The sequence below is a fragment of the Triticum dicoccoides genome, chromosome 2A (assembly GCF_002162155.2).
Source record: "Triticum dicoccoides isolate Atlit2015 ecotype Zavitan chromosome 2A, WEW_v2.0, whole genome shotgun sequence".
Taxonomy (NCBI): Eukaryota; Viridiplantae; Streptophyta; class Magnoliopsida; order Poales; family Poaceae; genus Triticum; species Triticum dicoccoides.
In genome coordinates this window covers 318,711,793-318,738,008 of record NC_041382.1, presented here as the reverse complement: position 1 = coordinate 318,738,008, position 26,216 = coordinate 318,711,793, and the positions used below count along the sequence as shown (strand labels likewise).

At 51.4% G+C, this 26,216-nt stretch overlaps 1 protein-coding gene and 1 long non-coding RNA gene across 4 annotated transcripts; one reads left to right on the top strand and one right to left on the bottom strand.

The window, feature by feature from the left end:
• Nucleotides 1-19,109: 19,109 nt before the first annotated feature.
• Nucleotides 19,110-24,385, bottom strand: LOC119354462. 3 transcript variants are annotated; one of them, XM_037621189.1, is made up of 5 exons: nucleotides 24,270-24,385; nucleotides 23,847-24,020; nucleotides 20,289-20,960; nucleotides 19,748-19,907; nucleotides 19,110-19,665 (listed from the first exon to the last, which is right to left on the bottom strand). In XM_037621189.1, the coding sequence occupies exons 3-5, from the start codon at nucleotides 20,535-20,537 to the stop codon at nucleotides 19,121-19,123; spliced, it is 954 nt and encodes a 317-aa protein (XP_037477086.1). In that variant the 5' UTR covers nucleotides 20,538-20,960; nucleotides 23,847-24,020; nucleotides 24,270-24,385; the 3' UTR covers nucleotides 19,110-19,120. The 3 variants fall into 3 exon arrangements, with proteins under 3 accessions (XP_037477086.1, XP_037477088.1, XP_037477087.1); XM_037621191.1 differs by having other exon boundaries at nucleotides 19,110-19,662; XM_037621190.1 differs by lacking the exons at nucleotides 23,847-24,020; nucleotides 24,270-24,385 and adding an exon at nucleotides 22,775-22,899.
• Nucleotides 19,606-21,279, top strand: LOC119354464. Its single transcript, XR_005170948.1, has 3 exons — nucleotides 19,606-19,631; nucleotides 20,878-21,035; nucleotides 21,141-21,279. It is a non-coding gene; the product is annotated as an uncharacterized LOC119354464 (long non-coding RNA).
• Nucleotides 24,386-26,216: the final 1,831 nt, after the last annotated feature.

Here is a 26,216-nt window from a genome sequence, read left to right as displayed (position 1 = left end):
GATATATGGCAGGATATGTTAGCAACTAATCGGGCTTGGCAAGCCTTCTCAACTAAGCCGATTGAGTGCAGAATAGGGCAAAGAAGCTTCTTACGCAGAGCATATTGACTATAAACTACTTCGGCAAATAGTGAGATTAACAGCGTCTATCAGCTAACATTCAGCGCTACACCGACATGCACGGGGCCTCAGTCTAGAATACGCATACCGTGGGAGAAGCTGACTGCCATGCGTCTCCACATGAACATTGCCAGCGTTGGCGGCGCTGACCATCGTGCGTCTCCACAAGAACGTCGCCAGTGGTGGCGACATTGCTAGAGTGATGTAGGGTGGAACCCTAGTTGGCCGATCTTTCATGAAAGGAGTGGATCCCGCAAAGGACACGAAGAACACGAAGAGGGAAACGAGGGAAATCACAAGGGGAAACACAAGAGGAACACTCAAACTAACAACAACAAGTCACACAAGTGCTAGATCCTCGAATACATAAGAGAAGATACACGATCCACGGACAACTAAGGACGATACAAGGGTAGCCGGTCTTCTCTGTGAGGAGGTCTTGAGTTCTTCCCTAAAGAAGGGTCTTGAATCCGCATGGTGGATCTTCTCCGGTGGAGGCTGGAATCTCCGGGGAGAAGGTAACCAAGTGGATGAGCAAAGCTCTCACACAAACATGAGCTAAACCTTTGCTAACCCTAGAAAGTTCGGCAAGGTGGAGTATATATAGTCTAGGGGAGAAGGGATACACGAGCCTCGGCCCTTCACTGTGCAGACAGGGGAGGCCGGATGTCCGGGCTGGTCGGGCCGGATGTCCGGGCTTTCAGGCGACGCCGGATGTCTGGGCTGGAGTGGTGGCATTTGTTGCTCTCGGGTTCGGAGGGGGCGGATTTCCGGGCTGGCAGCCGGATGTCCGGGGGCTCTAGGGAGGCCGGATGTCCGGGCTGTCACAGTCGGATGTCCGGGGCCTGTAGTTTCTGGCGGCTGAGCTGCTGTAGTGGACGACGCTCCAGGGGCCAGAAGTCTGGGGTCATGGCCGGATGTCCGGGGCCTGGGAGATGTTCTTCGCTCCTTCCGTTGGTTCTCCTCATCTGTGGACTTGGGGTCTTGTACATCTTCATGCGCATCTTCGAGAGGGCCCTCTTGGTGCCTAATCATGCACAACACCTCGGACTTAGGTAGTAGCCATGTCTCATGCATAGAAAGTGGAAGTTCGGAGAGGAATGAGTTCACCTTATCTTCGATAGCCTTGGCTCGCGCTCGTGTCATTAGTCCAAGTGGTGTCGTTGGAGGTGTAGGTGCGTCCATGGGGATGATCTTGCGATGCTCCGCATCATCTCCCCTCCCTTGGGGAAGATCCGTCCTCGGATCAAATTCTTCATCACCATGGTATGGAGCAAGATTTTGCCATTGAAGGCGTCGCTCACGGAGTACTTGTCACGAGGGATGTCGATCTTGTATGCGTTGTTGTTGTAGCATGCAATCTCCTTGAAGGGTCCATCCACGCGTGGTCGAAGTTTGGACTTGCGTTCTTGGGGAAAGCGGTCCTTGCGAAGGTGTAGCCACACGAGGTCTCCAATGTTGAATATCATAGGGTGCTTGTTGAGCTTGGTCGCAAGGCATTGTACTTGGCGCTCGATGGTGTTTCTTGTATCTTCATGCAGCTTCTTGATATGGGTCGCTCGTGCACTTGCATCCAAATTGATGCGCTCTTGGAGTGGTAGAGGCAGAATGTCCAATGGTGACAATGGGTTGAATCCGTAGACGACCTGGAAGGGGGACTTGCCAGTTGTTGAGTGTCTTGCTCGGTTGTAGGCGAACTCGGCGATAGGTAGGCACTCCTCCCACTCCTTGATGTTCTTCTTGATGAGTACTCGAAGTAGAGTGGAGAGTGTGCGGTTGGTCACCTCCGTTTGGCTGTCGGTTTGAGGATGGTAAGTTGTGGAGAAGAGTAGCTTGATTCCGAGCTTGGCGCATAGGGCCTTCCAAAAAAAGCTTAGGAACTTGACGTCATGGTCCGAGACAATTGTCTTTCTCACTCCATTTAGACGCAATATTTCCCTACAAAAGTGATTAGCAACATGTGAAGCATCGTCGATCTTGTTGCAAGGAATAAAATGTGCCATTTTGGAGAAACGGTCCACAACGACAAATATGGAATCTTTCCCATTTTGAGTCCTAGGCAAACCAAGTACAAAGTCCATGCTAATGTCTTCCCATGGTTGGTATGGAATTGGTAGAGGCATATAAAGGCCATGAGATTAAGCTTTGGACTTAGCTTTGCGACATGTAGAGCATCGGTTGGTGAAATGATTGACGTCCCGAAACATCTTCGAGAGCGTGGCGAACGTCTTGTCATGTCCGAAATGTCCCATGAAGCCTCCTCCATGAGATTCCTGCAAAAGCAACAAACAAAGAGAAGACTCGGGGATGCAAAGTTTGTTAGCTCGCATAAGATATCCATCCTTGATGTAATAGCGTTCCCAAGATGTATGCGACAAACACTTGGCATAAGGAGTATCAAAAGTTACATCATGCTCATACAAGTTGATGCGGAGCATCCCAAGGTCATTCCCATGGACCTACCATCGTCTCATCAAGTGCCTAGTGGACCCATGACTCGATCACGTGCAAGAGCTCTCGAGACCGAGGTGACATCTCTCATCTCACAATTCCACTTCGATGATCATGAGACATGGCTACTACCTCAAACGGAGACATTGTGCATACTCAGGTATCAAGGAGTTAGCCATGGAGACGCCAAGGAGCAAGGAGAATCCGAAGAGCAAGATGGACGTGAAGACGAAGAAGGAAAAGGGCTAAGTCAGCAGAAGCCTGGACGTTCCGGACGACATCCTCAGCCCGGATGATCCGGACCCCGGCCCGGATGATCCAGATAATATGCCCAACGACACCCAAAGCGTCAACATGAAGCTGGGTCATCCGGACCCAGGCCCGGTTCATCCGGCCACACCCGGACGTCCGGACCAGGTCCCGGACATCCGGCCCTCCCGCAGCTGCTCCAACACAACTGGATCATCCGGACCCCTGAAGCCCGGATCATCCGGACCAACTTCCGGATCAACCGGCCACCGCCTACGTGCGTGACTTGGGCTGAGGCCCGTGTACCCGTTTCATCCCCTCACTTACCCTTTCGCCCCTTGGGCTATAAATAGACCTTCTCCTCCCCATTTTTAGGGTTCGCAAAGGTTTAGCTCATGTTTGTGTGAGAGCTTTACTCATCCACTTGGTTGCCTTCTCCATGGAGATTCGAGCCTCCACCGGAGAAGATCCCCCAAGCGGATTCAAGACCCCTTTTAGGGAAGAACTCAAGACCTCCTCGCGGGGAAGACCAGCTACCCTTGTATCGTCCCTAGTTGTCCGTGGATCGTGTATCTTTCCTTATGTACTCGAGGGTCTAGAACATGTGTGACTTATTCGTGTCGGTTTTGTGTTTCCTCTCGTGTTTCTCATTGTGATTTCTCTCTGTTCTTCCCTGTGTTCTTCGTGATTTTCACGGGATCCGCTCCTTTCATGAAAGATCGGGTGATTAGGGCCTCTACCCTACATCATCTTCGTATCATGAGCAAGGTTGATCACGATTTCGGAGCCTCCCCTCTTTGTTTTCTAGCTTGATTTTGTTGTTTTTCGTCCTATTCCAAAAATACCCACAAAAATAGCCCCAAAAATTTTTCTTGTGATTTGTGAGTTTTGATGATGTTTTGTTGGTTTTGATCCGTGAGTTTGTTGTGTTGCAAGTGTATCTAGCCTTCCCCAACATCTCCACCTCGAAATCCCTCAAAAATTTGCGAAATCCCCGAATTTGTGGCAGTTTTCGAGTTCATCCCGAGCCATCCCCGAGCGAGATTGACCCACCCGGATCATCCGGCTGTTCGCCCGGATCATACAGCTCCTAGCCCGGATCATCCGGCTTCCAGTGACCAAACTGCATTTCCTGCAGTTTTTGACCACCGCCGCCTACGCCTCCGCATACCCACTTCGACCACCACCACCTAACTTCCGCAAACCCCTCCGCAAACCTTTCCAATACCCCAACCCACACCACCACTTGACCACTACCTACTCCGACACTTTTTGTCGCACTTGGTTTTGAGAATTTGAGTTGTGGCTCACCGTTTCCTTTCGTGTTTCGGCTACCTACGGACGGTTCGACATCATCATCACCACTGCTCATTTTCGCCAAGGACTACTACGAACGACTACACCCTTGTGGTATCAACTTCCCATTGGTATCATCTTGGTATTGTGATATCATCATACTCTCTTCCATTTGCATTGATAACCCCATAGCCTTACTTTTGCATAGCTTACCCATCGAGACTAGCCTTTGAGTATTACCAGCAACGTGACTTGTGCACATTAGTGATCATACATCCCATAGCATACATACTATCATCGTGTTGCATATCTTGGAATCATCTCTTGTGTCACAAAATTGCCATCGCATACACAATTGCTATCTTGGTTCATGAAGCATCGCATGAGAAAAGAGCTCAAACATCAAAGAGCCAAACAAGTTTTTAAGCAAAGAGAAAAGATAAGCAAAGATCTTAAAAGCAAGAACCATAGCATCACACACCATATCATTTTGGATCATATCTTCGGAACATCATACTTGGGATAGAAGTCGTTGCATTTTTGCTTAGTAGGTTGTGCACAAGTTCGTATCCGCCTATTGTGCAATCTTGCTAGCATCTCTCTAGTGTTGTGCAACAAGAGCATTTTCATGGATCCCACATTTTGGCTCACCCTTGGTTGCACGACCCCATTTATCTTTCTGTGTGTTCTGTTTCCACGTACCATATCTTGCTATTGGTCTACTTGTTGCATTTACAAGTCGTGAATCTTCTCCAATAGTATTGAATCTTGCTTATATTCACACCAAAAATTGTGCCACCATCCTAACCAAGCTCCACCATAAGCTTTTACTTGTGTAGGTGTGAGAAACCGACAAGAATTCGTACCAATTGTGCTATTCCCTTGTCCTAAATTGTAGTGATCATCGATCCACTTCAACTTCGGTCAAGGTACATTTGGTATTCGTTCTTCTCTTTCTACCACTCAGATTTGTCTTGGAATGATGGATAGGCCAAGTACTTCTACCAACCCACTCGTCATGGAGCAAGACGATGATGTGAACACCTTCGTCACCAAGAGCCACCTCTTTGGTGCACAACGTGCTTTGCATCAAGAACAACAAGCCATGAGTGACCGCATAGACAACCTCGCCACGGACTTGCGACTCTCCGAGCAACGTACAAGGGACTTCTTCGACCACAAGCTCTACGATCACAAGCAAGAGAATGACGCAAGGATGGATGAGATTCGCGCTTTGTTGCTCAACCGCTCTTCTTCCACTTCAAGAAGGAGCCGTTCAAGTCGCCACTCCGACTTTACCCTCTCAGACTCAAGTACACCATCATCGAACACTCTTCGTCGTGCCACGCGCAATGAGCATCAAGCAAGCCTCAATCCTCTACACGACACCGACTCGCAAGACCACCGACGACGTCAAACCCAAGAAGCCTTTGCTCTAGCACGAGAACGGCAACGACAATGCCAACATGAAGAGGAAGAATGCGCGCGTCTACACCAAAATGCACAAGATGACGAGGCACAATGTCAAGAACAACAACTCCGTGACACTCAAGCACTTGAGGCACAACAAGCTCTACGCGATTCAAGTCGAGCCGTAGCCGACCGAGGCCGACAAGCTCGTGAACATGACGAAGCACTTCGCGAAGAAGTCCGCGAGACGATTTATCAAGCTCGCGTGCACCGTCAAGTTCCTCCTCGAGCTCGAGAAGCTCCTCCACAAGCTCGCCAAGACCATCAAGTTCATCGAGAGCATGAAGACAATGGAAATCCTCCTCGCCAAGAGCCACATGAGGAAGACAATCCTCCTCTCCAAGAGCAACATGAGGTTGCCAATTCTCACCGACATGGGCGTCATCATCCCCAACCCCAATACAACGAAGAGCAACGATACGTCAAGCTAAAGTTCACCATGCCCAAGTTCACCGGTAGCAACGACCCCGAAGAGTACATCTCATGGGCATTGAAGGTTGACAAAATCTTCCACTTGCAAAACTATGAAGAAGAGAAGAAGATCGCAATGGCATCCCTTGAATTCCAAGACTACGTCCTCATTTGGTGGGAACAAGTCGTTGAGCGCCGAGCGCCAAGAGGTGAACCACCCATCACTACTTGGGCGCAAATGAAGGATGTCATGAGAGCATAATTCGTGCCAAATTACTACAACCAGGACCTCTTCAAGAAACTCCAACAACTCAAGCAAGGAACCAAGAGCATTGAAGAATACTACAAGGAGATGGAGATTGCAATGATAAGAGCCAATGTCATGGAAGACGAGGAACAAACAATGGCACACTTCTTGAATGGACTCAATCCTCCCATCAAGAAGATCGCCGACTTCCAACCATACTCAAATCTCATCGAGCTAGTGCACCAAGCTACCAAAGCAGAATGCCAAGTGCAAGATGATTTCAACTATGCCAAGTTCTCATCCAAGTCCTACGACTTCTCCAACAACCAAGCTTCAACGACTCCAACACCGACTACAAATCCTTCTGGTACCAACATCGACAAGTCGACTTCCAAGAAAGCTTCATCAACTACAAGCCATCCTACAATGAGCAACTTCAAGCCGAGAGCTTCATCATGATCAACCCCAACCGATGAGACCGTCAAGACGAGTTCCTTCAAGTGTTTCACTTGCGGAGGCCGAGGCCACAAGTCCTATGAGTGCACCAACAAGCAAAGCATGGTCTTCAACGACGATGGCACTTATGACTCCATGAGTGAAGGCGAAATGGAAGCCCTTGAGCAAGTCGCCATGCACCGTCAAGTGAACAATGAAGAAGAACAAGTCTTTTGTGATGAAGACTCAAGTCCCGCACTTGTTGTCTCCAAAGTCTTGACCCTCCAACATCACCAAGAAGAAGACCAAAGATGCAACATATTCCACACCAAGGCCAGCATCAATGGACGATCTGTCAAGGTCATCATCGATGGAGGAAATTGTCATAATCTCACAAGTGAAGAACTTTGCTCCAAGCTCCAATTGCCCAAGACGAAGCATCCACATCCATACAAAGTGCAATGCATTAGTGACTCCGGCACCATCCAAGTCGAGCACCGAGTACAAGTCTCCTTCAAAATCGGTGCCTACGAAGACACCTTGGAGTGCGACGTCGTTCCAATGTACGTTTGTCATCTTCTCCTTGGACGGCCATGGCAATTCGATAGAGGAGTCGTCCACAACGGCCGAACGAACCACTACATCTTGCAGGAATTTCACGACATTTTACCCGACGAGCTACCTCCGGGACTACCTCCACTCTGAGGCATTGAGCACCGCATCGACCTCATCCCCGGAGCACCGCTTCCGAACAAAGCTCCCTACCGCATTAACTCCGAAGAAACCAAAGAAATACAAAGGCAAGTAAAGCATCTCATAGACAATGGACATGTGCATGAAAGTTTGAGCCCTTGTGCCGTACCGATCATTCTTGTGCCAAAACGTGACGGTAGCTTTCGCATGTGCTCCAATTGTAGACCTATCAATGCTATCACCGTTCGCTATAGATATCTCATTCCACGCCTAGATGATATGCTAGATGAACTTAGTGGTGCCACTATATTTTCCAAAATTGATCTTAAGAGTGGTTACTATCAAATCCGCATACAAGAAGGTAATGAATGGAAAACCACATTCAAAACCAAGTTTGGTTTCTATGAGTGGTTAGTCATGCCTATGGGTCTCTCGGAAGCACCGGGCAGTTTTATGCGCCTTATAAATCATGTCTTTCGCCCTTACATTGGTATATTTTTTGTGGTTTAGTTCGATGACATTCTTGTGTTTAGAAAATCTATCAAACTTTGTATTGTTCATCATCATCAGCCCAAGAGGCAATCCACCACACCACACACTGGACTAGGGTATTACACCACAACGGTGGCCCGAACCAGTATAAACCCTGTGTCATTCGTGTTGTTCTTTCCATTCCTTAGATCTTAGCGAGGCGGAGGGGTGCAGGTAGCTAGGAGGCGAAATCTCCGCGCGCACCCTAGTGTTCAAACCTCAAGGGTCTGCCAGAACCCGAAATCCGACATTTGGCGCGCTAGGTAGGGGTGCGCCAGAATTCGTCTTCCACCGCCCCGTTCTCTCCGACCATCACGCCCATGTCTGACGCTCGCCGGGCCCGCGCCGAGCGCCGGGCCGCTCTCGCTTTCCGCGTCGCCCAGACGGCTCCTGTCGGCGGGCGTCCTCGCCGTTCCCCGTCACCTGCCGTCAACGCCGCCACCGGCCCGGCGGGAGACGAGCAGCAAGCATCGTCTCAGCATCCGTCCGTGCGGCAAGACGGCCGCACCGCTACTCCCTCGCTCACCCTAGCTGGTTCTTCATCCCGCGTGCTCCGCGCACCCATGGAGGCTCGAGCTGCGCTCATCACGGCAAACGAGCTCCTACGCTACCGTCCCGTTGACGACGTCTATGGAGAATGGCTCGACCGCGTCGTCGAGCTCGTCCGCGCCGCAGGGGGCTCTCCTGCGCCGTCCGGTCCGCTGCACCGCACCCCGCCCCGCGCAGGCGACGAAGCTCCGGCGGCGCCCTGGCCGCCTCCTCCACAAGAAGGCGCCATGGCTCCAAGGCGCGTGGCCCCTGGGCGGAACCCGCTCCGTCAGGTGCCAGCACGGCAAGAGCAGAGCTGCCAAGAAGTCCCTCGCCCGCAAGAAGCTGCCCGACCGCTCCCTGCTCCAGCACGTCGCGACCCTGCTCCTGCTCACGCACGTCAAGACCCAGCTGCAGCGTGTGGGGACGTTCAAGACCAAGCTCTCCGTCACCCAAGGCCTCCCGTGGCCACAGCAGGCTGCCGTGCCTTCACCACCGAGCTACGCAGCGTCGCGTGGCCCGGCAAGTTCAAGCCAGACCTGCCTCCTCGTTACGACGGCACGGCTGACCCTACGGACTTCCTCCAGCTCTACGAGCTGGGCATCGAAGCTGCCAACGGAGACGAGAAGGTCATGGCGAACTGGTTCCCATGGCGCTCAAGGACGGGGCCCGCACCTGGCTCCTGAACCTGGCTCCCGGCACGATCTCCTCCTGGGACGAGATGCGCACCCGCTTCATCGCCAACTTCCAAGGTACTCGTGACCAGCCACCCGGGGAGACCCTGCAGAAGTACATCCAGCGCTTCAACAACGCACGCCTCAAGATTCCCAAGGTGACTGAGGAGGCCATCATCCCAGCCTTCTCCGACAGCGTGCGCGATGTCAAGATGAAGGAGGAGCTGGCGATGCATGAAGACCCGTGCACTTCCTTGGAGCTGTTCAACTTGGCGACCAAGTGCGCCAGGGCTGAGGAAGGGCGTCTCTCCCTCCTCGAGCTGCCTGCCGCAGACCCAGAAGAGAAGAAGCCCAAGGCCAAGGACGTGAAGCGCAAGGGGGATGCCGTGCTCGCGGCAGAACCAGACACCAAGCGGGGAAGAGATCAGCCCGAACCTTCCAAGGGCAGCCGATACTGTGTGTACCACGACCTCCACACCCACAACACCAACGAATGTCAAGAGCTCCGAGCCGGGCGAGAAGGAAGGATAGGCCATCGCCCCGACCACGGTGACCGGGGTTATGGTCGAGGAGGAGGAAGGAACACAGGACGCTGGGAAGACCGTGGCCCGCGCCAAGGGTGGCCCTCTCAGGTGGTCGGCGTGCGCCATCACGTTCATCTCAGCAGATCAGCTCAAGTGTGCGGCTACAGCCGGAGTCCTCCCGATGCTTTGTTCCCCAATCATCAGCAACGTGGTGGTCACCAGGACCCTCATCGATGGCAGGGTAGGGCTCAACGTCCTGTCCGTGGAAACATTCAACAATCTCCAAGTGCCCTACAGCCAGCTTCAGCCAACCAAGCCCTTCTCCGGAATTACCGATGGCTTCATGGTGCCGATTGGGCAAGTCCGCCTCCCTGTCACCTTCAGGGCACGCAACAACTACCGCACCGAGCTCATTGACTTCGACGTCGCTCACGTTCGCCTGCCGTACAACGCCATCCTTGGGTACCCGGCACTGGCCAAGTTCATGGCCGTAACTCACCACGGCTACAACATCCTCAAGATGCCAGGAAGTGGCGAAGTCATCACGGTGCCCTGTGAAGAGAAGGACGTGGTGTGTTCCCTCGAACGAGCCTTTCAGGCCGCGTCACTGGAGGACCCAGATTGCGGAAGCAGGAGGCTTCCCGAGACCGCCCCCAAGAAGAAGAAGACATTGTCTGGCCTGGCTCCTCAGGAGGCAGGCCCCGATGGGCCCGTGCCTGCCCAGGGGGAACCTCCTTCCATCGCATAGGAAAGCGCGCCCGGCGCCCTCCTCAGGCAGGGCTCGGGGGCTCTCCCCTGGAGGGCCACCGACCTGGCTAGGGTCATGAGGGAGGCGCTTGGGCACCACATGGAGGTGTGCTTCGAAGCATGTTTCCCTCAAGATGGTGTAAGGCAAGGAGAGCCAGACCCTCGGGAGTTCGTCAGCAAGGCCATTCAAGAGCTACAGGAGTCAAGGGTCATGAAAGGCGGCCGCCGTCTACCAGAAGTGGTTCCCCATCCAGGAGAGGGTGGTGGGCTGAGCGTCTGCATCGACATACCAGGGCTCAACCGAGTTGCCTCTCTGGAGCGCCTCTGGCCCTCGCAAGTGGGGCGCTGCGGAGGTCCACCCCACAGCTGCGTTTGCATGCCTTACGGCTTGCCGAACGCGGCTGTCACGTACCAGCGCCTCATGATAGGCATCATGGAGGCACAAGAGGCCAGGCGTTCCGCAGCCCTGGTGGAGATGGAGATGGCCCGCAGGGAGCCACCAGCGCCTCCGGAGCCTCCTGAGGCCCCTGGGCCTGGGGGCTCGTGAGGATCGGCTTCCGCAGCCCACCGAGTCTGCTACACCAACACCCCTTCGTCCTCAACGTCATCAGGTGACATCTTTCAAGTTTCACTTCCAGCTGGGAGCGCCCCCCCAGGGCTGCATTATTCCCAGGCCGCGTGGGTCCGTCCCTGCGGCATGTATCCCTTTTATTTCATGTTGTTAGCTTACCTTGTTGGGGGCACCCCTCGGGCTGCATGATCCCCAAGTCGCTCGGGCCAGACCCAGCGGCGTGTATCTCATTTGCAGTTATTCCCGGTTATGCGGCATACCCACCATGCTTGATTATTTGATGCCGGCCCACGGCACCTCTTCTTCTCCATGCCGACCGCTTGCACGTTAAAGGGGGGTACCTGAGCATCGCGACTCAGGGCTCCTACTGGCTCTCCAGCCCTCACCCTCTGGCCTTGTCCACGGCATCGCGAGCTGGCATACCAGCGATGGCTGAGACCAGCTCGAGGGACGGGACCCGAGGACGTAGAGTGCCGGCATCTAACCAAATTTGCAGGGACACATCACAAGATTAGGCCCAGTGCCAGGCGCAACCCGCCTAGAGGTAGGGCCCCGTGAGTCCCGCGCTGGCCCACGGGTGCCGAGATACACCTCGCCAGGCCCTACCGTGCCAGCCACGTGTCAAGGCAGGGCTGTACACGCCCTGGGGGCTCCTCCCGGAGGGGGCCCCCTCCCACGTACCAGTGGAAGCACCATGCTCCGCGCTGGCTGACGACACTGCCGAGGAGCGGCTATGCCCGTACACATACGGAAGCGCTATGCTCCGCGCTGGTGATAAACAACTAAGGGTGGCCCCCGGGCCGCATCAACCTCAGGGAGCCCAGAGCTCAGTGTCTAGCCTCATCGTAACGCCTCCCCTCGGGAGTGCCGCGCGAGGGGGCTGGGCACGGGGGCTGCGCCTGGGTCACGCCCAGACGCACGCCGCCCAGCCAGGCCCCCCCGGGCCTGGTTCGTCGCGCGTCTCTCCCCGAGCAGAGCCAAGGTACAAAGGCCGTTTGAGCATCAAGGGGGACTCCTGAGCATCGCGACTCAGGAGCCTAACTGGTCACGTAGCCCCTCACTCCTTAGTTCCGAAAGGCTAACACTGGGTGAGGTATGCGCGCTGCCGTGCTCTGCAGACGTATAACGGTAGATCGACCCACATCACACCTCCCTACTTGTTGTTCGTGCGCCAAGGGGGACTCCTGAGCATCGCGACTCAGGAGCCTAACTTGTCACGTAGCCCCTCACTCCTTGGCCCCGTCCTGGTTTCCGCTCGGGACTAACGCTGGGTGAGGTATGCACGGGGCCGGGCTCTGCCGGCGTAGAACATAAGCAAGTAGGAAGGAAAAGCGCAAATTTCAAGGAATTCAAAAGCAAATATTACAGTCCACACTGTTGTCTCAATGCCAAACGCAAGTTTAAACGCCTCCCCGTGGCATGATACATGTGCAGGAATTAAAGGCAGGACAGGAGCCACAATGGAGTCATTTGTCGGCGGTGGAGCATTGCGGAGTGGGTGCGCCTCATGGAGTAGTGGGGTCAGCAGTGCCTTGCTTCGGCTTGGTGCTGAAAGCCCGGAACTTCCCCAGCAGAGCCTCCGCGCGACCCTTCACAGCCTCGGCAGCGGCAGCGGCACGCTCGCCGCTTACTGGCTCCAGCAGGCCGTCGAGGTCGACGTCGGGATCGCGAAGGTAGATGTGGGTGAGCACCCGCGTCAGTGCTGCAGAATAGAGGACACGCGCTTCGGCCTCCACCGTGGGGCCAAGGCAAAGGGCGACATCTTCAAGAGCGCGAACCAGGAAGGGAAGCAACTTGGCGGGGCCATCCTCGGCGCCAGCCAGCGGGCTCTCTAGGCCGCTGTCGTAAAGCGTCCTCAGCGAGGAGCGAGCCTTCGCCTCCATCTCCATGAAGGAGCGAACCAGGGCCTTGTCTTCCAGCTCGGCCTTCCTCGCCCCCAACTCCTGCTCCAGCGCACCTAGGCGGTCGCGGCGCTTCCTGAGCTTGACCTCCCTCTCCTTGACGGCCGCCTCGCGAGCCTTCACACCTTCTTCCTGCTCTTGGCGAAGGCGGACCTCTTTAGCGAGCTGGTCCCGCACGCCCTGCATCTCGTCCTCCAGCGCCTTGCAGCGACCACGGACGTCGACCACCTCCCCTAGGGCTGCGTCACGAGCAGCCTTCGCCTCAAGGACGGCCTGCTTCTCCTCATCACAAGCCGTCGAGGCCTGAACCAGCGCCGCCTGAATCGAAGCGTCGGAGCGAACCCATCCGGAAGCCAGCTCCAAGCGCCCGGCCACCAAGCGAGGGTCGACGCCAAGAAGATCCTGCCGCAGTCGGTCCAGCTCAGCGACAGCACGATCCAGAACGGCAGAAGGAGTCGGAGAGACAACAGTCGGTGGAGTAGGAGGAGAAGGCGGTTGCACGGCCACAGCATCCTGAGGCGGAGTCTGCTGCGCCCCAACGGCTGTAGTGGCGGCGGCAGGCAAGGACACCTCGGGAGTCACTTGGGCCGTGGGGGCCGAGCTCACCCCAGCCGGCTCAGCTAGGCCTCGCGAGGACGACCGGGCAGGAGAAGCCCGTGCGTCGCGGTCACCCTCCTTCGCGGGCAGAGGCACTGCCACGGATGGAACCTCAGGAGCTCCCTTCGACTTCTTTGGTGCGGGCGCTAGCCTGTCCAAGAGATGCAGACGTCAAGCCTTAGAAGCAGAATAAGAAATAAAGACAAGAATCAAGCGCTTACGGGTCGTCGCCAGTGAGCTTGAGCGGCCTCCGGCCAAATTTGAAGCCTGAAAGCCGGCTGGAAGGGTCAACCTCGGGAAGCTTGGAAGCGGAAGGTGCGGTCCGCCTCGGGGCTGGGGCAGACCCGCGGGAGATCAGCCCGGTCCTGTCCTTCTTCAGGATCGGGGGCAAGCTCCCGCCGTCCTGCTCGTCATCATCCACGTCGTCATCGCTCGAAGAGAGGCGGAGAACGCGGGACCTGCGCTGGGGGAGGGGAGCCCTCGACTCTCCGTCAGTCACCTCGGAGTCAGGCCCTCTTTCCCGCTCCCCTCCTTCCTCCTCTTCGTTGGAGTCATCGGAGGGCACGTCCACCGGTTCCTCGGGAGTTTCCATGGGCACGGGCCCATACCCGTTGAAGACGGGCATGGACTCCACTACCTGCTCCCAGTCGTCGCGGAGGAACAAGGGCGTAGGAGCACCCTCCAACCTCGCCACATCGCCCCCGACCAGAGATTGGAGGACCACAGCCAGATCTCCGTCGGCCAAGGCCGCGGGGCTCGAATGGGGACTCCATGGTGCAAGCAATTATGAGAATCATGCAAAGTATGGAATGCATCAAAATCTCCTAATATGTATGAGGAAACTATGGGGGTCTCCTCATGAGCATTAATGGAAACATCACATGGAGAATATTGACAGCATTCAAAACAATGCATATTTGGAGCAATGTGATCATGGCATGGCATAGTAGATGAATTGTGCAAATCATGTAAAGGAAGCATGGCAATATCATCACATGAAAAACAAAAGCCAATGACCATCATCTCGTCATCTATGCCATAAGTGCAAATGGGATTGATTTTAATGGGGCATGCATAGCTACTATGTTGAGATTGAACTTGAGGCACAAGGGATTATATGATACCGATATGATATGGTGTGTATGCAATGGGAGGTGTAGATCACTAATGTGCACAAGTAACGTTGCCGGCAATACTCAAATGGCTAGTCTCGATAGGTAAGTGACGCAAAAAGGGCTAGGGTTATCAATGCAATTGCAAGGGGAATGGACAATGGTGTCGTCAAGGTTACCGTCCTTGAAGATGGTGAGTGGCGGTGTTCTTGATGTAGATACGAAGATGATGGAGACTCATCCCTAAGTAGCCGGAACACCTTAGGAAACGGAAAAACCGCGAACTCAAAATCTCAAGGACAAAAGTCAAATGGTGGTAGCGGAGATGGCAATGTGGAAGTGGTGGTGACGGATGATGAAGAAGCAGCCATCCCTAAGTAGCCGAAACACCTTAGGAGACTCAAGTCACCACTCAAACAACCACAAATGCTAAATGCAGCAAAATGTGTTAGGTTGCGGAAGGCTATGTTGGGTTTTGCGGATGATATGGTGGAAGGCCTAGTTAAAGAAGCCAAAATGTCAAAACTTTGATGGAGTCAAATGGTGTTGGAGCCTATATAGGTGGATGGGGGATGTCAATAGCTACTCAACGAGCTAAAGAACGTGAAAATTGGACTCTGGATGTCGAAGTTATGGGAAAAACGATGAAGCACTCGCGGCTGTCCTGGGGGGTCGTGCGCACGGGGGTAGGATCCCGTGGGCACGGGGTCCCGTGCGCATGGTACAGGTCCGTGGGCAATGGGTGTCCAGAGACTTTTTGGGGGCCCGTGCGCACGGGGTCTGGGGTCCGTGGGCACGGGGTGGGCAGAAAATGGAGATTTCTTGGGCAAAATTGGGGAGATTTTGGGGATGGGTGGTGGGGAAAAGATGGGGGAGGGCTAGATCCACTTGAAACCAAGCAAATCCATGGATCAAATCCAACAAAACATCACTGAACTAACAAATAACAAAAATAATTGGGGCTATTTTTGGTGGGGATTTTTCGAATTTAGGACGAAATCAACAAAACTAGGCAAGAAAACAAAGAGGGGGGCTCCAATTTCGTGAGAAACCTTGGCTCATGATACCAAAATGGTGTAGGTGGAACCCTAAGTGGAGATCTTTCATGAATTGGAGGTGGAATCCCCAAGAACAAGATGAACACAAGAGGGAAAACACTCAATTGACTAGATCCAATCACACATATGCTAGATCCAATCACACAAAGAGAGATACAATGATTCAAAGACAACAAAGGAAAGATACAAGGTGCTAGTTCATCCCAATCCTATGAGGAATGAGGTCTTGGTGATCCTATGATGGGGATCTATCCACTAGGGATCTTCTCCATGGGAGGTCTTGATCTATCCACTAGGTATCTTCTCGATAGGAGGTCTTGACCTCCAAGGGAGATGTCTCTCTCTCTCTCTCTCTCAAGAGGAGGAGTGGTACAAGGAGCAAAGCTCTCATATGTCTATCATATCCTTTGCTAACCCTAACAAATGACCTAGGGAGGAAATATATAGGTGGCTGGAGGTGAGAGATGAGTGGAGGGGGCAAAAGGGGCATCTCCCGGCCAACTCGCAGGTAGGCCCGTGCGCATGGGCTAAGTCAGCCCCGTGGGCACGGGGGTCCCGTGTGCACGGGGTCTTTTCGGGCCCGTGCACACGGGGTATCCAGAAACTCTTTGGATAGACCGTGGGCACGGGGTCTTTTGGGGCCCGTGCGCACGGGGTCCTCTGAACCGTGCTTCTTCTTCCATCTTCTCGCCTCCATCTTCCTTGCAGTCTTCCCATCCTTCTCCTTGGACTCGGCGAGCTTCCTTCTTTCGTGTGTTCTCCTCGTGGATTGTGTAGTTGTACTCTTCCGATTGGGTTCCTCCTCGAAGAACGTGTAGCTCCGCTCACACCTATGCATGCACACGAGAGAGGGGTCAAGTAGTATACCATCCTCGAAGGGTACAAGTGGACACGTGTAAAGGAGACGATTCACCTTTGTAAGCATGAAGTAGATGTCACACGTGTCACTTCACAAAGTGGCTCTTGACATGGTTATGTCCATAGGATGCTCCGCATCATCGTCTCCATGACCGAAGGGAAATTCCCATGCTCGACCATCTCCCTTGAGGGACTTCCGAAGATGGAAGTGTCTCCCTCGCTCGTAGCTTATCGCCTTGGACTTGATGGTGTCGAAGTAGGCGTACTCGTGGGAAGTAGGCGAAGATGTCATACGTCCAAAGGCGATGATGCCAAAATTGTTGTCGAAGCCGCGACCTTGGGGTCGATGGTGTTGTTCTGTAGATCCCGTGCGCACGGGGGTGTAGGAGGCCGTGGGCACGGGGTCCCGTGTGCACGGGGGTCCAAGGCCCGTGTGCATGGGGGTGGCATAGAAGCCAACTCTCGTCCCGAAGGTTGCTCTTCATGGTCTTGGCGGTCGCCTCGAAGATGATGATGGTGCCGCGTGGTACTTGCATCGCATGGCCGTAACGAAGACTTGCGACTTGAGCGTCTCCTCCGTGAAGAGGATGAAGTTGTAGAAGAGCGATTGACCATCATGGTTCGGATATCGTCTTTGAGGGAACTCAATGATGTGTCGAAGTAACCCTTGTACGTTGCTCGGATTGTCGTAGGTCGGTGGCGAAATTGTCTATGCGGTCGCCCAAAGCAAGTTGTTCTTGATGCAAAGCTCGACGTGCGCCAAAGAGTTGCGACTTGGTGATGAAGTTTGTCATGTCGCCATCTTGCTCTAGGAAGAGTGGATTGGTAGAAGAACTCGGACTATCCATCATGAGAAAGTGGTGGTGAGTAGGAAAAATGAGAGAACAAAACCAAAGTTACCTTTTCCGAAGATTGCAGATGTAACAAGTACGATCTCACGATGCTATAATAGGGGAATTGGTACCGGGAATTGTTTCTCACACCTACAAGTAAAAGGCTTATGGAGGAGCTCGGTTAGGATGGTGGCAAAAATTTCAAGCAAATGTTAGTCAAGATTCACAAAAATGCAAGTAAAAACAAATAGATAAAATCCAATCATATCACTAGGAACACATACACGGAAGATAGATGGGATCCGCACAACCAAGGGGTGAGCTCAAAATGTGCAACCATGGAAAATGCTCTTGCTGTGCGAATACTAGAGAGACAGTAGCTCTATTGCTCAAATGGGCTAGATACGCATGTGCACCAACCTATAAGAGAAACGTGCCGTCTTCAATCCCAACTATGCTACGTATGAGGTGTCGAAGATGATATGCAAAATGGCTCGATGCTATTTCTTATGAGCTCTTTGTTGCTCCTCTATTGCTTAAAACCTTTTCTTGTTTTTTGAAGCTAGAGCTGATGAGGACATCAATACCATTGTTACACCCACAGCCCCTGCTTCTATACATACTGGACCAATTACTAGAGCTCGCGCACGCCAATTGAATTATCAGGTACTTTCGTTTCTTAGTAACGATTCTAATGTTCATGAGAATATGATGCTGCCTAAATTGGATACATTTGTTTTCCTTACAAATGAAGGGCCTAGCTTGGACAAGAAAGATGAAACTTGGAGCAAGTTCAAGCATGGAGATGATGGCATGCGCAAGGGGAATAAGAACGGAGTTACAAGTGATGACTCCAGGACTCTGAAGCCACCATAATGAGTGCATGAAGCATGGGACGAAATATACAAGATGACACTTCATAAATTTCGTCCAGAGACTATTCTAGGTGCTGTGTCACCTTATTATTGGGCCAGGCCCATATATTTTCAAAGTACTTAAGTATAGGATGTTTGTAGAGTCCGTATGTGTGGGGAAACAAGAGTTAGGGTTGGTTTCGGACCCCTCCACCAAGGGCCACGAAATTCCCCCTCTCTCCTCCATATATACAGCCCTTAGGGCATCGTTTAGACTTTGGGTTTTGTTTAGATTAAAAGTTCGCCATAGCTGCAACTTCGCGTACTTCGTTTATGTCCAACGACCAGACCAAGACGTCACAGAACCCCACCTTGATCAATAAAGCTTTCATCTTATATTTGCAATATCCAGATTGCAATCTCAGTTTCTTGCTTGTTCTTCATTTGCTCGCAGGAAACAGACCCTCGTGGTCAGGTTGATCGTGCTCCGGCGTGGTCAATAACCCCTCGGAAGTTGGTTTAGCGATTGCTAAGGCGCGACGTCTCGCACGTTCGTAGTCGGATCGTCAAGGTCGACTCCCACAGAAACGATAGCCACCATCTCATCGAAACATCGGGACACCTTAGCCTCTATCAAGTGGTATTAGATTTCCAGGTTGCTCGGTGAGATTTTACAGTTTTTCATAGTTTAGATCGAGTCTTTTCTTCATACCTATAGTCCATGAAAAAGCCAAAAAAATTTAGGGTTAGTTCATCCTATCCGAACCAATCTGAGCCTTTGCATAATCTTTTTATGTATTTGCTTTGTTGAATTTGCGGTTGTATCGTCGTGTCAAGTTGCTGGTCTTAGCATCTACTCCCTCCGTTCGGATTTAGATGTCGCGGCTGCTGTACATTATGCATTTTGCAAACATGTCCTTATACTTTTGAATCATTTGAAAAACGCCCCCGTCTTCTTCCTCACTTCTCCACCGTCGCTCGCGCGTCGCCGGCTCCGGCCACCATCCCCCGTCTTCCTCCCCCGTTCTCCTTAGCACCCAGAGAGAGTCTCCGCGCGTCGTAGGACCCAAGCCGCCTGTGCAGGAGACGACCTGCGTCGTCGCGGAGGAGACGCGCAGGACCTCCACGGAGGCGCCTTGCGCCGCCGCACAGCTGCGCAGCTGCCATGGGTGTGCCCTCGCCTACCTGAGCAGCGGGATTGCTCCTAAAGTTCTTCCTCTTTGTCACCTCCCTCTGAATCGTGCCAAGAAGCAGTAAATCGACGACTAGGTCCTCGATTTGGTCCGCCTTGGCCGCCATCGCCGCGGACAATTTTGGATGCCGTCGCGGCGCTGGGTCTTCGTCGCCGCTCTGGCCCAGGGTCTTCATCGCCGCGTTGGCCCTGCTCAACCTCTCCTCCAAGCCCAGGGTCTTCCTCTCCGTGCTGGCCCTCCTCCGAAGGTCGTGCCCGCCCTCGCCTCTGTTGCTGCTGGTATTCCCCGCCCCCGCCTCTGTTGCTGTTGCTGCTGAATTAAAAAGAACTTGATTGTAAAGCTGAATATTGAATTACTCAGATCATGAGTTCTTAATTGCTGGATTGCTTAATACTTGAAAGATCAGGGCACTGAGTGAGTGATTCTAGTTTCTTGAACGCGTCGGGCTGGCTCAGGGCATTGTCTAGCAGAGCCTTCTTACTGTTGCTGATCACCTCCCTTGATTGTCCCCGGTTCCCAGTTCTTGAGCTGCTTCCCAGAACCAGTATCATTTTCTGCAAACAAGAAGCGGGGTTTAGTCTGAGTTGTGGAGGTAATTGTGGAAACAGGGAAAAAAATATCACTCTCTGAAGTTGTAAAATCTGTCAATCAAATTCACTGTTTGGAGCTGCAGATTGATCTCTTCTTTTACAACGGCCTTAGACCAATAGGTTCCCTGGTTTCTACTTTTTGTTGCAATTTGGTCTCTGTATCATCATTCTGGCAAGCACACAGTACGTATGTTCCTTTTTGCTATTTGCAGAGGATACCAACCAAAGTATGGTACAAATTCAGAAGTGCATTCCTTTGGGTATTAATATTACACGGAATACTGATGGTACACATGATCCTTCAATCTGAAGGTAGCACTAGAGAGAAACAAGATAGATACACACATGCTTAGGATTCGCAACCGGCGGATGAGGGCAGACGATCTTGACATCCTTACTCATCTTCCTCTTGAGCCACCGGCAGAGCTCGGCCGGATCCACCTTGATGTTTATGAATACTGAATACTTGATGTTCTGTACTGAATACTGAATTAAAGAGAACTTAATTGCTGCTGGTATTAAACAGAACTTGAATACCAAATGAAGCTGGATTAAACAGAACTTGAATAGAGCTTGAACCTTTGCATTATGCATTTTGCAAACATGTCCTGAATGCAAAATAAGTGGTACATGTCCTGAATGCCAAATGTCATTCCACTGTTCCACTTATCTAGGAATTGTAAAAGAAACAAAGCTTTTAACAGCTGCTCTTTGTTTACTCTCAAGTCTGAACAAAAGACAGCATGGTGTAGGCTCAAGCAAGCAGCCCATCACTACCTACTTGTTCTGCAATAACCAATGAAGCAAATAACCAATGAAGCAATAACCATCAGTCTAGCAAACAATTCTTGTGGAGAGAACTATTTTCAGGTGCCTCTTTGATTTAGCTGATTTAACTTGACCAGAATGTTCTTTCTTATTGGAACATGAACAGTTACCTGAGCAAGTGCTCCACCGCCGCAATGATGTTTGGGATTGATCTTAACATGAGTCCTCCACAAGATGATGCCTCAGAACCTGCAGATCAACAGGAAGAACAGAACAGTGAACAACAATACAACAATGAGGAACCAGTCAATAATGAAGCAACATGTACAGTACTACCTCCAAAACTTTTGCATTTGCATTTCATTTTCATGATCTACTCCTATTATTTGCAATAGCTACATGACTTATCTTTTGCTCCTTATTTGACAGGGGAAGAAGCAAGTGGTGTAGAGGAACCAATTCATGAAGAAGCAAGTGGTGTAGAGGAAGCAATTCATGAGGAAGCAAGTGCTGTACAGAAACCAATTCATGAGGAACTCACAAATGAGGAGAGATATGGTATTTTTTTTTGCACTCATGGTGATCAACACCCAAAATGGACAAGTTCTGAAAAAAGACAAGCAGGTCATTGCTAGCCTACTCGATACAACCATAAGAACTGTTGAGAGAATATGGGAAAGAGCTCTTAAACAGATTGAAAAAGGGGAGAAAGTTGATGTCTCAAATCAAAAGCCAGGTAGAGTTGGCCGCAAGCGGAAAGATTTGGATCTGTCGAGGGTGGTGACAATCCCATTGAACAGAAGGAGAACATTGCGAGGTCTGTCAAAGGCATTGGGTGTAAGCTGCACGACCTTACACTCAAGGTTCGAGTGGGGTCATTTGAGGCGTCACAGTAATAAGTTGAGGCCCCACTTAAACCTGTCCAACATTGTAAAGAGATTGAAATGGTGCTTGGCTATGTGTGAAGATTATTGGTCTGCGACACGGGAATTAGACAACATAGCCTACATGGATGAAAAGTGGTTCAACATGACTGGGGAGGTGAACAACTACTATTTGCTTCCCGAAGAACCCGACCCCTTGCGCACCTTGCATCATAAGGATAGCATCGCCAAGGTGATGTTTCTCGCAGTCGTGGCTAAACCAAGATACGGCAAAGGTGGTGAGGTCACTTTTGATGGAAAGCTCGGCATTTGGGCTTTTGTCACAGAGTCTCCTGCTCAAAGAACCAGTGAAAACAGAGATAAAGGGACGCTCGAGCTCAAATCATTGAAAGTCACACGAGATGTAATGAGGTATTACATGTGTGAGAAACTTATTCCTGCGATCCAAGAGCGCTGGCCGGACGAAGATGAAGGACAGACAATCTATATCCAACAAGATAATGCCACGCCACATATTCTTCCCGATGACCCGGTTTTCCGACAAGTCATAGAACAAACTGATTTGGATATTAAGTTGCTTCAACAGCCTCCAAACAGTCCCGACATGAACATTCTTGATCTCTGCATATTCAGGTCTCTCCAGTCCCACACTGATAGCAGAGCACCTCAAAGCATCAGGGAACTGATAGAAGGTGTGGAGGAGGAATATCGAAACTACCCGGTTGATAAGCTAGCTAGAAGCTTCGTGACGCTGCAGTCATGCATCCGAGAAGTAATGAGAAACAAGGGAGCGATAAACTACTCGATCCCTCACATGAACAAGGAACGCCGGCAGGCAGAAGGACGACTTCCTATAGCTCTATCTATCGACTGTGAGCTAGTTGAACAGACCATAGCCTTTATAAAAGAGGCAGAAGCAATCTTAGCAGCAGAAAAAGAGTAGAAGCAGCAGGAAAAGAGCAGCAAGAAAAGAGCCGCAGCAGCCTTGAAGAAGCAGAAACACCCTTCGAGTACCAGCAGCCTCCAAGCAGCAGGAAAAGAGAACCTGGAGCCTTCAAGTAGCAGAAACACCCTTCGAGTACCAGCAGTCTCCAAGAAGCAGGAAAAGAGCAGCAACAATCTTCAAGCAGCAGGAAAAGAGCACGAGCAGCCTCCGAGCAGCAGGAAAAGAGCAGGCACCTCCTTCAAGCGGCAGAAACACCCTTCGAGTACCAGTAGCCTCCAAGCAGCAGGAAAAGAGAACCAGGAGCCTTCAAGTAGCAATAAAAGAGCACCAGCAGCCTCCAAGCAGCAGGAAAAGAGCAGCTCTTCTTTACTTGGGGTCAGCTAGTGCTACAATCAACTGACAATCGATTCATCTATTCTCTACTGTTGGTTATATTGTGTATTCTGAAGGTACTCCCCATGTTGTCACCCAAATCACCAACATTATCCCCATTTGAGATGCTCAGGACTCGATTGGGGAATTAAGCAAGGGTAGTCAGATGATTACTGGATTACATGGTGCATATACTCCTGGAGTAGATTCAGCAAAGTGTTTTTAAAATCTACTCAAGTTTCTCAACTTACCGGATATAGTCAAGTATCTCAACTTACTGGATCACATCTGACTAATTATATGTACTCCAAACAGAGAGCTTGACTAATTATATCTGACTAATTATAGTTAATCTAATCTTTGTTACATTGATGTACTGTAGAATCTAATCTTTGTTACACTGAATCTTGAGATGCTCCCTCCTTGCTTACTTGAGATGTACTCCTAAATTTGGAGTACTGCATGTGTCAAAACTTGCAAGTTGGAAGAGATTATTTAGGGAATTAAAAAACAAACTTGCAGGTTCAAGACTAGTTTTTAATTAATCATCGATGATATAAAATTGACAGTTCATTTGGCATTTGATGGTCTTCATGTAACAAGAATCCTATGTCTATGAAGAATGCTGGTTCCAAATGAAAATGGGGTCTATTTATAGGTCAAAACTTCCAAATGCATCAGCCACTGCCCAGTTTATGAAACAAACTTGCAGGTTGAGGACTGGTTTTTGATCATCAAAAACTGGGCAGTGACTGTTCAGTTGGTATTTGATGGCCTTGGTATTAAAGGAAGGGATGTTATGTAATGTCAAGAAAGAAAACAGAATGTATGTATTGTTTCAGATGATGAGTTGCCAAAATTCAGGACTACGTAGTTTTGAGATTGCTACTGTAGGTAAGGTAATAAGATTGGATTCAGGATTGGGAGGAGTACCAGGTGATCTTGATGGCAGCAAGCTCCCTCCTTGCTTACTTGAGATGCAGGGCGACCAACCGATCGACGTCGCCAACATGGTCCTCGTGGCCTCCCTATGCCGGCGCAACCCGCAAGCAAGGCGGCGACCAAAAAATGCTCCAGTTCAGTGGCAATGCAGAACTTTTATGCAGTCTGAAACATCGAGTACAACATAGAGCATGGCATCATCATCTAGCAGTAACACTACCATAACGAGTAGAACAAAATTCAGAATATGCAATGGTTCATAACTTAAATGATTCCTGGATGCACTAGTAATTCAGAATATGCAGGAGCACTCAATATTCAGATATGGAGCCCAACATTCAGAGATGAACAGCAGCACAACATTCACAAGCAGCTCCATGGTTGTTCCTTCAGGCTTGAGCAGGGGTGGAGTACCTTGAGGCTGGAGCAGGGATGGAGCGGCGTCCTCCATAGCGTCGGGGGCACGGAGCGGCGCAGGGGTGGAGCAGCATCCTCCATGGCGGGGTGGAGCAGCATCCTCCATGGCGGAGCGCATCCTCCATGGCAGAGCAGAGCAGGGGTGTCGGGGGCACGGAGCGGAGCAGGCGCAGGCGCGAGGGCACGGAGCGTCGGGGGCACGGAGCAGAGCAGGCGCGAGCGAGGCGAGCTTTGCGTGGTGGATCTGGGAGGGAGAGAGGATGGGGTCTCCCCTGAAGCTCGCGGCCACCGGCGCCAGGAGCTTGGCGGCGGTGAAGGCCTCGCATCGACGGAATCCGTCGCCGACTTGAACTCAAAGGTCGAAGCTTGAACCCAATCCGTCGCCGCGGGAAGGAGGAGAGGAGCGTGGCTAGGCCACCGAAGGTGGGGGAGGAGAGCGCGGCGACGCGATAGAAGGTAGGGAGGGGAGGGGAGGGGGGAGAGCGCGGCGGCAGCGCGGCGGCGAGCCGGAGAAAAGCACCGTACGGACCGCGGCGGCCAGCCGGAGAAGAGAGTGAGGTCGAGGACCGTGGGTTCGGTCGGAAATAGATGGAGGGGGTTTTCGCAAAAAAAACGTTGCGACATCTAAATCCGAACGGAGGGAGTAGTCCTTTAGAGTTTCGAGTTCTGTTCATTGGTTGTCACGTCGCCGCTGCCATATATCACCACCGCATCATCATCGTTGCTGTCATATACCACCACCACACCAACTTCATCGTCGCTGCCATATTAACCACCAATCCGAGTCCATATACACCACCACATATCCGCCGCCATCACGCCAATCCGAGTCCACCTGCAGCATATATCCGCCACCAGTCCGATTTCCACCAGATTCATCGCCGCCACCAGTCCGAGATTCCACCAGATTCATCTCCGCCACCAGTCCAAGTCCAGTAATTGTTGCTTTGTTTTTGATTTCCAGATCACGTGATACTTCGAGTCGTGACAAAGTAGGACTCCTAAGATTCTGTGCTACCCGCAGTAGAAAAATAGTCCCAAACTCAAAAAAAAACTAAGTTTGGAAAATTCTGGCTAGGCAGTTTTTAGACCATTTGTAGACTTTTTCAAAAAAAATTGTTGCGGAGCAAAAAGAGGAAAAAAAGTGCAAAAAATTGACAAAAAAAGAAAAAAATTCAGAGCGTGCTCCTCCCTTGTTTACGTGCAGCGCCGTGATTTAGTTAGTGTTCTAGGCTCGCGTCTCTAGTACGGTCTAGCCTAGAACCAGAACCGTACCGCCGTTGAGTGTTTATTCAACTTTGCATCTCTGAATTGATTATTGCTGACCCTTTTTGCTACCATATTATAAGCCTTCCCAGCTCCACATACATCTACGTCGTGCGTTTGACTCTCCCTGGTAATCGCTCTATCCAAGCTTTGAGAATTTTGACTATAACGGTTGCGGATCACCGCCTACTGCTGGGTAAGAACTGGTAAGAATTTGAGATTTGCTTGACGGATTTGTGACACTCCACCACCGCCATTTTCTAGTAGTCTGTAGGATCATATTCTTGTGTGTTTCTATTGCTGCTAACCATGGCAGGATCACAACCCGACGCGATTGACTGGGAGAACATGACGAACAAAGAGTTACATGATAAGTTTCAGCAAATGATGAGTGGACAGGTGAAGATGTGCTAAACAGACTTGAAGAGGCCATGGAAAAGATAGATGGCATTGAGAAGGCGTTCCAAACAAAGCTCGATAACAAGTTTAATGAATTGCTCACACGTCTTCCACCGCCCGCTGCACCTATCGCACCTCTACAACAACAACAACATCATCTTCCAAATCAAGTGGGACGAGCACAACGCGTTCCCATTGAGCCTGGTCAAACTTCGGGTGCTGTTGTACCTACTGTTGGTGTTTCTATCGCTCCGACTGCTATTGCAGAGGTGGAGGACC

What these genes read in the sequence shown, in the direction of transcription:
- LOC119354462 (XM_037621189.1), bottom strand. Translation starts at nt 20,537, where the DNA reads ATGCATAATGCAAAGGTTCAAGCTCTATTCAAGTTCTGTTTAATCCAG. An exon ending in CGGTTGCGAATCCTAAGCAT is followed by an intron (nt 19,908 to 20,288) that starts GTGTGTATCTAT and finishes TCTTGTTTGCAG; the next exon opens with AAAATGATACTGGTTCTGGG. An exon ending in TCAGTGCCCTGATCTTTCAA is followed by an intron (nt 19,666 to 19,747) that starts GTATTAAGCAAT and finishes TTTTTAATTCAG; the next exon opens with CAGCAACAGCAACAGAGGCG.